Consider the following 13557-nt stretch of genomic DNA (forward strand, 5'->3'; position numbering starts at 1 on the left):
GCAAACAGAATATTTTGTGCTTTTATTACATATACAAGGTACCAAATGAACGATCGCATTCCATTCTTTCATTAGAAAAAAATAAGTATGTTTCTACCTCATTCCGTTGTTTAAATCACCATTTGAAAATAGGTCATTTGAATGACATTGAGCGAAAATTGAAAAGATGAGAAAACAAGCTTTTTGTGAACAGTGACTTTGACACGAGTATTTTGTGTTTAGTGATGCTCTGTGAGTTACGTTTAATGTGACAAAGGCTTTGATCATTTACGTCATCCTTGAAAATGTTCATCGTGTTTAATTGTAATTCCGTACACCGGCAGCCCATTGAAAAGACAAACAATGCTACCATCTGCTGGCCATAGTTAGTGGAGGTTTTTGATTCCACAACCCATTGACCAGAAAGCGCTGCACTAAGACGTTGCACTTCCGATTGATACATTTTAAAAAACGTAGTTGACATCATTTAACGTTTATGGCGGCATACATCGTGATTTTTCTAATCGTTATCAAACGTTTTTGGCAGTCAAAGAATTAATGACAACATTCAAATGTTTTGAATTACCTTCAGAGGCAGTGAGCTGCACTTCCGTTTTAAGAAGAACAGGATCTCCCCAGGTGGAAAGTGCAGGAGATTTTGAATGCTTTTCACCATATACTTGACCTAGAAATCAAAATGTTTGACAATCAAGAGTAATACACAAAGCAAAAAAAAATATCCAGTATCATGAGGTTCTTTAAAGGGGCATGATTTAAGTTTCCAAGTTTTTGCAAATTTGTCGACCCCTCTAGCAAAAATCGGAACGGAAGCCAGCGATGTGCATGCGCTTTATAGCTTTATTGTGCACTGTTCATCATAAATAGACACAATCGCATTTTCATGACGAGGTCTTACCTTTTTAGCAAGAAGAAAGCAAGCTGTGGGTCCCTTTTCATCCTCTTAAGCAATGTTCCCTCTAATTTTCCGCGTGTCTGTGCATTCATACAAACTTCTTGAGCGTTCCTTGGACTACAGTGAGCAACATCCATGGACTTTTATATGAATGGACTCACCATAGCTAGAAATGAAGCCACCGGCAGCCATCTTTACGTTACCACCCACTAAGCCCAACGAACTTGAAAATACTGATTTTCCTGCAGCGTTTTCATGTATTTACTGCCTCTACGGTGAAACTGCCCCTTGTGTGCGGCGTCTTGTTGTACCAATAAGTCTGCAAAAAGTGCTACATGCACATTTCATTGGTAAGAATGCATTTATAAAATTTCTCTTTTAAGCTATATCTGTGACTGCCACTCAAAGATTTGTCTGCATCATGTTGTCAGACCAATGAAATTCAAGAAAAAAGCTCAGCAGGACAAAATTGGCTGTGAAATGTAAACTAAACTTAATCCATTTATATACAGTAGCGAAGCCCTTGGCAACATCAAACATGCACATGCCGACTAAACCAGTACCTCACCTGAGATCATAAATTACATGATGTATGTATGTTACAAAAAATTCAAATAACATACATCAAATTTGTAACACGATTAGAATCAGCTCTAAGTTTGTTACTTGTTTTTAATCACACAGGTCATTTTAAGCATAGGCCAATTGAGTCTCAAAACAATTTATATAAACATGGGCAACTTTATTTTGTTTTCATGTCTTAAATTTTTTTTTATTGTTGTTGTTTTTTAATTGTTCCAACTGGATGCACATGTACCTGCAATACATTAGTAGCAAAACAACCAAAGTTACTTTAGTCCATTCAAACATAATGGAAAACATGTCATTTATTAAAACTAAAGCAGTTTTGAAACGCTTGAAGAGCATCATTTAAGGGGTTTGTAAGTCGTAAACTACAGTGGTACCTCTACTTACGAAATGAATTGGTTCTGGAAGAAAGTTCTTAAGTAGAAAATTTTGTAAGTGGAGACGCATTTTCCATGTAAATGCCCTAAACCGTTCCAAGCCTCCCAAAATTCAGACATAAATGTTTTATAAAGCATAAAAATGCATCAAAACATGTAACAAATACGTTACAATTAGATTATTGCACAATAAATGAGTTGTGCATAATGTAAAAAACAAAGAATAGAGTAAAGAATAAAAATGATGCTCTTTTTTTTTTTTTTTTTTTTTCCCCCCCCTTAAACAATCCTTCGGAAATGTCCAAGGCAAACATCATCTTAGTGAGCAAACGCCCGACTGGTGAACACTTTTTCTGGGCGATTCTTTTAAACAAATTCTGAAACTTCATGGAAACTTCCGGTATGGCGAGGCATCTTTTTAAAAAAAAAGGCCCGTCGTCGCAATTAAAAACTTAATGTGCCTTCATCAATCAGCAATTGTTTGAATTTTTGCACAAATTCGTTGGCCGTTAGTTCATACATTTACGAAAAACTATCGGACCACCTCATGGGCCGCGGGATGAATGATGAGGACGCTGTATAGACACCGATCTAGTATACGCTCATAGTTACCTATGGTAGAGGTTCCTCTTAGCCAATGGGATGCCAGAACGATGCACAAACACCGATCTAGTATTATGGTAGGAAATAGCCATTGCCGAAAGTATGCTGCGTTGGGTAATGTATTTTTACCTTTCGTATCTAGAAATTTCTTTCGTAACAAGAGACAATATTTTCCCGTTGAGGCATTTCGTAACTCGAAAATTTCGTATGAAGAGACGTTCGTAAGTAGAGGTTCCACTGTACGCCCATATTTGGACTTCCCGAATGGAGCGGCTTGCGTGTCGCCTGCAGTCTCATCAATGCTGAGTGTGTTTGTGTGATCATACTAGAATAAAAAAAAACAAAAAACTGAGTGTGCACCCAAACTGATCTTGAAACTGTAAGGGAAGTGGGAATGGTGTCCTGTTGTATGCGTGGTATACCTACGCGCTATCCGGCGTCACTATAGCCTTGTGTTGCCCATTCATTTTGGATGGAGCTGCTCCGTCCCACGGGCACAACATGGGTGTTCCTACGGAAGTGTACAGCTGCCAATGTGGAGTAAACATTTTTGGCTGGCGAGTATGTTCGATCATACTCGCAAATATGTTCGAACATACTTGCATATATGTTAGAATGTACTTGCATATATGTTGGAACGTATTGAAATATGTTCGAACATACTCGCAAATACGTTCGAACATACTCGCAAATATGTTCGAACATACTCGCAAATACGTTCGAACATACTCGCAAATATGTTCGAACATACTCGCAAATACGTTCGAACATACTCGCAAATATGTTCGAACATACTCGCAAATATGTTCGAACATACTCGCAAATATGTTCGAACATACTCGCAAATATGTTCGAACATACTCGCAAATATGTTCGAACATACTCGCAAATATGTTCGAACATTAGGGGTGTGAATTGCCTAGTACCTGACGATTCGATTCGTATCACGATTCACAGGTCACGATTCGATTCGATACCGATTAATCCCGATACGAATTTATAAGTCGATTGTTGCGATTTTTTTTCATTCAAATTTAGAAAATACTAATCAGTAAGCTTGTAGAGTTTAAGATTTATATGAAAATGTATTATTTATTTATCTTATAGAGGTTGTAATCTGTTTCATGTTTGAACAGCATTAAAATAAAATATTATGGCTTAATGTTCCGTTCATATAACATTCTTCCATGCTCAAGGTGTGAATCCTAACCCGAAGTCAGACGTTTTGTTGAATATTTTTCCATTAAAAATGGAAGTTTAAAAATCGATTCACACACAAAAAAAAAAAAAAGGCAATGATGATAAGACGTTGAATCCGTTGAATCCGAATACCGAATGAACAATTCTGAGCAATTTAAAAAAAAAAAAAAAAAAAAAAAAAAAAAAAAAAAAATCTTTTTTTTTTTTTATTGAATCGATTCGAGAATCGCGCGATGTAGTATCGCGATATATCGCCGAATCGATTTTTTTTAACACCCCTATCGAACATACTCGCAAATATGTTCGAACATACTCGCAAATATGTTCGAACATACTCGCAAATATGTTCGAACATACTCGCAAACATATTTGCAAATATGTTCGAAAGTATTTGCGAGTATGTTCGAACGTATTTGCGAGTATGTTCGAACGTATTTGCGAGTATGTTCGAACATACTCGCCAGCCAAAAATGTTTACTCCACATTGGCAGCTCTACGCTTCCGTATGTTCCCCACGCACGCGCCCAGCTTTTATTTTTTTGCCACATTTTTCTGAAGCACTCAGTTAATCACGTGCTATATAAAGTTTCCAATGTCTTTATAGGAAGATAATATAAAAACTACAAACAGTAAATACGTCTTTCCACCTACTCCAATGTTGACGCTGGTCCAATATTGAGCCACGTCCTTTCGCGACACTTGTACAACTTCAGTTAAGCCCTTTTTTTTTCTACACGAGACAGGTCGGTATCCTGACCGTGATTGTGGAAGGTAGGGGAGATTTCGCTCTCCGGGGTCGGAGTTACCTCCAAGGCAACTCCCATTGCATGTCACCAAAATTTCCGCAGGATGGTCGAACAAAAGACGCCACCGGGAGACGGAGCATGGCTGAAGTCTTGGTTTATTATTTCGACACACTTTTATATCCCCTGTCGCGCACACTTGTCTTTTTCCACACTGGCTTCACATACTCCCAACACTACCGCCTTCCGAGCACTACCATGGAACGAGAGAGCGTGCACGGGTCTTAAGGATTCTGCTCAGGCAGAATCCTTACCCGTACCCGAAACCCTCGCCATTATTTGACTCTACAGGAAAATAAGGGCAACAACCATTGTGCCACAATAGTGCATTCCTGTCCACTATACAATTTTTAAAACGTGTGTGGGTGAAAAATATGATTATTTTAATACTCAAACTTATATCATGTCCCTTTTGAAATTCAATAACAAAAATATCCTTTTGATTTAAGACCTCAACACACTGGCGTATCAGCAATACAGAAGAAGAAAAAATAATTTTAATTACCAATTCTGCTATTCTGTTCAGTAATATATGTCAAAGAAATGAGAATATGAAATTCTTCGCCAGATCTCAAGCACTGTTAATGCATCAACACACAGGTATTAAAACGTCATCTGCTTTGGATATGGACACACAAAAAACATTCGCTACAAATACTAATTCCTCCCTATTTGTAAATTGTTATTATGGAAAGTGTGTAGCCTTGTTGTCAATTTGTGCTTTTGTTTGTGAACATTTAGTGTGAAACATGCAACATGAGCTTGGAAGGCCTGGAGATGCTATGACAAGACACATTTTTTAGGCGAATGTGAAAAATTACTGCAAAAAGTCCATCACTTTGAACTAGTCAAGGGATTGTTACAAGCACGGAATTGTAACCAATGGTCAAGCATCCTTGAAAATTACTTTTTTTTTATTTTTTTATTTTTTTTTTAAGTCTGCTAATGTAAAGCCTAGACAGACGTTATCTCATTGTCTTTAACTCTGACTGCCACACATTATCCAAAAAATAACCACAGCGCCGGCCGATTTTGAGCATTTTAACTCGTCTTTCAAGGCATACAGAATATTTTGTACTAATACATAAACCTGGTGGATACCAAATGAAAGATCGCGTTCTATTCTTTCATTAGAAAAATAAGTATGTTTCTACCTTATTCGGTTCTTTAGTAATCACCATTTGAAAATAAGTCATTTGAGCGACATTGTGCGAAAATTGAAAAGATAAGGAGAAAACTAACTTCTTGTGAAAAGATTTATTTTCTGCACAACAGTGACTTCGACACTTTTTTTGTTTAGTGACACTCTGTGAATTAGATTTAATGTGACAAACGCTTTGATCATTCACGTCACCCGTCTATACGTTCTATTTCCTAAAATCCGCCATGTTTGACTGCAATTGCATTGTTACGTGCCGGGGGGCACGTAATTGATGGTGTGGAGCGCGGGTAGCACACAGGGAAGGAGGTGGGGGGGAAAAGACGGCTACAAAGGGGTGGACACGACGGGGGAGACTCACGAGACACTAACACGCAGACACTACACCTCACAAAAGACAAAATGGAGCCACCGCCCCCGAAGCACCAACTGTCAAAGTGCACCGAATGAATACTGACTGGTCAAACAGGTAACAACAGTTATGGCGAAGGTCCTAAGTGAAAGGAATGGAAAATGGGCAATTAATGAATGGACGAGTTTATGGCGAAATGTGCACCCCACGAAAGACAGCGGACACTAAAACGAAATCAAACAAACTAAAGAGGCATAGGGACTGCGTGGGACCGAGGGAGAAAGCAAAAACACTGAAACCAAAAAGACAGCCCCCCTCTCCCTGGCGGAAACAAAACTAAATAGGTGGTGGCACACCTGAACTCTCTCCCGCTCCCTGATTGCTCAGTTGAACGGCAACGCCCACCACTCAAACATGCACACCTGAAACAAACGGCAACCTAACAATGTGGGCCGTAACATGCATACACCGGCAGAACATTGAAAAGAGATACAATGCTGCCATCTGCTGGCCATGGTTAATGGGTGTTTTGTGGTTTTTACACCCATTCACAAAAGGAGCGCTGCACAATACGTTGCACTGCCCATTAAGAGAAAAAAAACAAAAACAAAAACGTAGTAAACGTCAATTAACGTTTTTGGCAGCATTCATTTGTATTTTAGTAAACGTCATTAAACGTTTTTGGCGGTCAAACAGTTAGTTATACAGTAGTTACACTGTAGTCTTTTTCACTGTTTAAGAAACTTTACCTCCTTTCTTCACCACCAGAGTCCACATGTCCCTCCAGCTGAGAAGGAGAGAAACCTGGCTGCCCAGACTTTTTAACAAATTTTTGGCAGCATCCTTGAGATGGAACGTCCCCTCGTCCTGCGCAGAAATAATACAAATGAAAGAGTGGGCAAGAAAGTATTACCAAGTTTTTTTTGGTTACCTCATTAAGCTAGATGAGAGTTACACTATTTGAAGTATTTTAGTAATTATTTATTCACTCGCTCACCTACTTCTTATGAATGTATAGATGTAAATTTGATTTACCTGTATGATTTACTGCATGACCGATATCTGTTAAATGTACATCCCTTTGTATACAGTAATGCTTGTTTTAAAGTGCTTTATAAATAAAGCTAAGTTGAGTTGAGTGCCATTTTACGTCACACTAATGAACACATTGTTGAATTAAATTACATGTCCAAAGTTGCCAAGTCATTTGTAATTTGAATTACCACACCACCAGTTACAGTAAATGTCTTTTGCACACTCACCTGTTTGTTTTTGAATTACACGGTTTTAAAAAATAGTGTTTCGGCACTTATATCATTCTATCATGTGACCGATTACGCTGGTCTGCATAAAAAAAATGAACAAAAAATGACAAATATTTCCTAGATCAACTGAAGACAGTGGTACCATTCATTTTGCTTATTCATATGCATATGTTTTTCGGTTACATGGCCATGTGTATTTTGTAGGGGTGTCAGGCAATTAAAATTTTTAATCGGAATTAAATTGCATGACTTCAATAGTTAACTCACGATTAATCGCAACTTTTATTTCTGTTCTTAATGAACAAAAAATTTTTTTTTTAAGTTTTCATACTCTAACAAAAACAAATAAAAATGTTAAACTAATAGAAATATGGCTGCATCTTTTTGTCATTGATACAGCAATTTCATAATTAGTAAAGTTCTAAAATAAAGTTAAAATTAAAAAGATGTACTAAAAAAAAAGAAAAAAAAAAAAGTGTGATATTTATTTGTGTTGGTAATTTTTCTGCCACTAGATGGGATGATTGCATTTTTTAAGATATTGGTGACAGTTCAGTGAATTTTTCGTTTCATAATAACAGCAATGTTATCTTTAACATGAAGTAACTTGTGAAATTCTGCACATTTTTTAAAATTGCAAAAATACAACTTGACCCCAGTCTGCACAAATATATGCATGATTAATAAATGCATTACTGATAAATTCTGACTGGATGTCTCTGCTGCGTTGCGAGTGGAATTGTTACTTTGCAAGTAAGGGGCAGTCATTAATTGTGCGTTAAAAAAAATAGTGGCATTAAAGGAACTTTAAATTAACTCAAAATTAATGCAATAATTTTGACACCTCTAGTATTTTGCTATGTGTAATTTTTTTAGAGGGAGTGGGACCATTTTTTAAAGGGAAAACTGTGCACTACTCACTTTTAGGGATGTAACGGTAATGGCAATTTAATAATATCGCAATATTAAACCTGCCACATCCTCGTCGTCAAGTCATGATATTAAAAGCAGCAGGTCTGTTAAAAAAAAGTCAGGTTGATTTTCATTTGTGTTCTAGCACCCTCTGGTAGCTAGTTTTTTTTTTAGTGCACTTTAATTTTCACAAGGGATGCTTTGGCATATTGCGACCTTTTTTTATATCGCCAATCTCCCCACAATGTCGTGATGATTATCTTGTTGTGACCTTCATATCGTGATATTGTATTGTGATATTTGCATAGCATTACTATTAGCAGGGCGGCATTTCACAGCGGCTAATCGTTGCAAACCCTACATAGACTGCATGCATCGAAAAACATGGGAGAAAAAGGACAAGAGGTGTTTTTCTGCTCAGGGCACCTACACTGCATCAGGTGCACCTGTGTGCAGGAGAGCCTGTTTATTAAACGGAACACGCCCACCCCACAGGTGGCTTCAATCAGGACAGATTGCATCAATAAGTAAATCAATTACATTCGCAAATAAACAAACAAATAGATGACATGCCATCAATAATTGAGAGCATCATTCAACAGTTACATCCCTACTAACTTTTAAGATGTTATTAAATCTTATCTCTTATCAAACCTGGAAAGACTGCTGGCGCTACTACCATATGGAGAGAAATTTCTGTCTTTATTTTCAATCAAACAAAAAAAGAGATTTGCTATCGAAAAAAAAATTCAAACAAAAAGGGGGTTTGCAACCTCAAATAAATTTCAATGAAACAAAAAAAGGGATTTTAAATAATTTTAAATAAATTCGCAAACAAAAAAAAATTCAAAAAGAATTAATGGATTTGTATTAAAATAAAAACTTTTGAAAATAAGTTTTTTGGCTTTGTTTGCAACTCCTGACTTTTGGTTGCAAATTTGTTTTTTGGTTGCAAATCTTTTGTCTTGTGTGGGCGGGGTCCTATACTCAGCCGATGATGCCTTTTCAGTGGTCAGCGACAACGTTCATTTGTCAGCTAGGAATGAGGGTGTGACAATGTCCGTCTGACTTTTCCTGGCTCATTCTACAGACCTGTACAATCGCCGCCAGCATCGAAGTAAATATTACTATTTTTATTTTTATTTTTTTAAGTTTTCTGTTTTGGTTATATCTTACGTTTATCTAAAAGCAACCCTTGAGCTATCGGTTATCCGGTGCTTTGGTCTAACCATCACAATTTGCGTAATCACTCACTCAGCATTGCTTAGCCATGCTTGCTAGTTAGCTAACTCTGATAGTCTGTTACATGACTCATTCATGAAGCTATGTTGTTGGCAGTCAAAACACAAACATACGGCTCATTGGGATAGCTGTTAGTATGAAGTTTTGTTGTTGTTGTTTTACTCATACAGAAACCTTTGGATTCGCTTCACATACAAGCAGGACTGGGAATCAAATTTATTTACACTAGTTGCTTCCCCTACATCTTAGATGTTTTAAGTGGAGATTAAATTTGTGATAATTCTGTGATTATGATTTATTGGTCCTGGTTGTTTACTGTACAAGTTAAGTTGAAAAAGTAGGTGAATCTGAGTAAAAGGGTACTTTTTGCAATTACACTGACTAGATTTTCTCTTTTAGAGTGCGAGCTGACCAAGGGGTAGAAAATGTAGATTTAATGGCAGCGTCACCTAGCTTTGACAGGAGGAATATGCTAACTTTTTGGGTGTGTAAAGTGTGTAAAAGAAGGATAACCAGACACTTTCACAGGCGGCAAGTCGGCCAGGTTCGCGGAGGGGCCGGGTGATGTGCACGAAGTAGAAGAACATCATAGGTAGGTTTCATCGGTTTCATTTTGTTTTCACGTGTTGACAAGTGCGCACACATTTTCCCATATGAACTCAGCACTGATTTACGTTATGTAATTGATTGTCGTCTTCAGTTGCAATTGGATTTAATAATGCAGTAATAATGACAAAATGTTACTGTATGTATTAATAAAATTACATGTGCAACTATAGGGGAACTGTATACAGATGAAAAAAATGCCACTCTACAAGTTCCACCATTTGGATCAGCATCTTAATACAACACTATAGTGGACTTAAGTGTTCTTAAAAACGAGGTCGAAGTTTTAGTCCTAAAATACATGTAGCGATAATTCGGGTCGTCGTTTGCGACAAATTAATAATTTGGATGGTAATGAGGCGAGTTGTAATTCCCTCAGCAACCTCTAGGGGCACCACATTGTCTTTGCTTGGTTTTAGGAGCAAAATAAACTACAACAATCCTCAGGTAAGAGTCGGTGGGCAGGAACAAGAAAGTCCGCAGCAAAAGAGAAAAAGAGACGTAAGTTTTTTGTGCGCTGGTTTTTAAACTCACGGCCCAGGTGGCCCGCCCCTTCCCTTGGCTGGTCGGAAGGAGGTTAGATCAATGAAAAAGGATAGGAGTAGGCATCCCAAAGGTAGAATTAAAAAAACAATGGCTGGGATGACGGCAATAATTGTTACATTATTTTAGTTGAACTTATGTTGATTCTGATTTTGTAAAGAATATTTATTTGTAATTTCTGTGAGGGACGACACAAAGAAGAGTTTTTTTTCTTCATAGTGAAAACTAGTAGGGATCCCATTTTAAACAATAAACTATTTAAGTTTTTTGGAAATGGGAGCTTCATCTATGTACATTTCAACACAAAGTCTTCTGTAAAAAATACATTGAATGGTATATTTTTTTTTTTTACTTGCTGAATGATGAGAAATGTTCTTCCCTCCTTTGAAGCCTCTTGCATTATATCACAAAAGCAAAGAAGAAAAAAGGTGCCAGATTTGTGTACCAATAATTTTGTCCATTTGTGTAAAGTTAGTATGTATAGATGCATAGATTTTAGAGTAAACTTGCTTTTTAAGGGGGGATTTTTTGGGGAGCTTATTATTCTCTGAAAATTATGGTATGTACTTTTACCTATACATTTGAATTAGATTGTTTCAAGAATTGCTTGACTCAAGTTTATTTGCATGAGTTTTGCTCTGGAATCTTGGCTTGTAAACGACAGTTAATTGAGAAAATTAGAACTGATAACTTACCTTAATGGTAAAGATAAGAACTCGTCCTCGGGTCACCATGTTGAGGAAGAGGATCATGGCTTCATCCTCGTGGGGTGAATAGGTGTCAAAAATTCTCTTGGCCATCACATGACCCTAGCAAACATAAAACGGAAATATTTACTTCCACCACATTGATTTTGACTAACAACTCTGGGTCAGTTCACCCTCTATTTTTTTTTCCTTCAAAGTAAACTCTCTCTCTGCAGTTCTACCACATTCCACAGCTCAGGAAGGACCTAATCTAGATTAGCTCTGCAGTTGATCAGTCAACCACAAACTAAACTCTTTTGAAGCAACTTAACAGATCGAATAGGAATGTACGCGTTTGTAAAGGACTTCCTGTTTAAGCCAGAACCCCAGGGTACGACAGTTTCTTTAACAAAATGGAGATATGCCTAGCCAAACATGAGAATTTTTATGACCTGGTTATCAACTACAAAGTGGCCTGTATGCTGACTTGGCATGAGTCAGTAACCAGAGCCACTCCTGGAACATCTAGATGGAGCAAGAGCGCCATGGAGTAGTGAAATGTGGAATAATCCTTAGGGACATTTATACTAAGTAACATCATTTTACACGTTTATACATGCCATTTCCTTTGCTCTCTACACAGCCCTGAATAATCTGGAGCACAGTGGGTCATATGTGAGGATGTTGTTTGTCGATTATAGCTCTGCCTTCAATACCATCATCCCCAACATCCTCCTGAAGAAACTGAGTCATCTCGGCCTCTGACCACAGATCTGCAGCTGGATTATGGATTTCCTCACCAACCGACCTCAATCAGTGAAGCTTGGTAACCAGGTGTCCTCCACCATCACTCTCAGTACTGGCTCCCCACAGGGCTGTGTACTGAGTCCTCTGCTCTAGTCTCTGTACACATATGACTGCAGCTTGCTCCACCCCAACAATACCATCATAAAGTTTGCCGACGATACCACCTTGGTCAGACTTATTTCGGGAGGAGATGAATCAGCATACAGAGCACAAGTCCACAGACTGGTAGCATGGAGTAAGGACAACAACCTGACGCTCAACACAAACAAAACAAAAGAGCTCATCATTGAATATAGGAAGTATGGCACTGACCCACTCCCTTTGACGATAATGGGAACTGTGTGGAAAAGTAAAAACTTGTAAATTTCTGGGGACCATCATCTGGACAGACAGCACTACAGCTGTAGTGAAGAAGTCACTTCAGCGTTTGCATTTTCTTAGACTGCTGAAAAAAAAACGAGGTCTGTGAGAAACTTTTGGTATGTTTTTATCGATCTACAATAGAGAGCATCCTGACATACTGTATGATTGTGTGGTACAGTGGATGCTTGGCAGCTGATAAAAAATGTTTACAGAGAGACATCAGTTCTGCACAGAAAACCATGGCTGTTCCCTTCCTCCATTAGAAATAATTGCAAATTGTAGACTGATCTCAAAAGCTGGAAAAATATCAAAGGACTTTTCTCGCCCTGCCAATGCACTTTTCCAGTTACTGCCCTCAGGGAGACGTTATAGGTGTCTTAAAACCAGGACTAGCAAGTACAGAGAGTTTTTTCCCCGAGTGCAGTGACTCTTTTAAAAAGCCATAAGTAGTATTTTTAATTAACGGATGCTCTTAGTATTTATTTTTTTAATTTGTGTTTGTGTAAGGTTTTAATGTTGGTTTTAAAGATGAAGCACTTTACTGGAGCGGTGTTTTAATCTCATATTTATTTATTTACAATGACAATAAAGGCATTCATTCATTCATTCATTGAAAGGGGACAGGCAGAGCAGATCAAGGATGATGGGAGTGAAGGTGAGAAATGGTACATTCTCCATCACGGTGTTCGCCATGCAAAGAAGCCTGCTAAACTTCATCTTGTGTTTGAATGCTCTGCCAGATACCAAGGAACCATCTTGAATGACCACCGCCTTTCAGGGCCTGATATGCTGAATAATTTGAGTGGAGTTCTCATTCGTCAGCATCCGGTCACATTGACCTGTGACATTGAAAAAATGTTTCACCAATTTCATGTGGATGAGGCAGATCACAACTTCTTGCGCTTTCTTTGGTGGAAGAAAGGAGATTTGAACTCACATCCATCTGAGTTTCGTATAAGGTTCATTTGTTTGGTGCAGCCTCCTTCCCAGGTTGTGCAAACTTCTTGCTAGGTGAACAGTGGCCACTATCCTAGGGGTTCGCAATTCATCATGAGAGATTTCTACGTTGATGACGGACTTGCAAGTATTGCAAGCACAGAAGAGGACATTCAACTTGCCAGAGAAGGTCTCTGTCCGATGGGCACAAGTTTGTGTCAAA

General features: G+C 38.0%; 1 protein-coding gene across 3 annotated transcripts in view; it reads right to left on the reverse strand.

The window, feature by feature from the left end:
* pomgnt1 (protein O-linked mannose N-acetylglucosaminyltransferase 1 (beta 1,2-)) overlaps window positions 1-13557 on the reverse strand; it is a 305595-nt gene that overhangs the window by 161768 nt on the left and 130270 nt on the right. For all 3 annotated transcript variants that reach the window (XM_077533431.1, XM_077533432.1, XM_077533433.1), the window contains exons 6-8: window positions 11238-11351; window positions 6724-6841; window positions 566-664 (exon numbers count right to left, since the gene is read on the reverse strand). In XM_077533431.1, coding sequence (XP_077389557.1) covers window positions 566-664; window positions 6724-6841; window positions 11238-11351 — 331 coding nt within the window. The remainder of the gene's footprint in view (window positions 1-565; window positions 665-6723; window positions 6842-11237; window positions 11352-13557) is intronic.

This window comes from Festucalex cinctus, chromosome 10, assembly GCF_051991245.1.
Source record: "Festucalex cinctus isolate MCC-2025b chromosome 10, RoL_Fcin_1.0, whole genome shotgun sequence".
Lineage (NCBI taxonomy): Eukaryota > Metazoa > Chordata > Actinopteri > Syngnathiformes > Syngnathidae > Festucalex > Festucalex cinctus.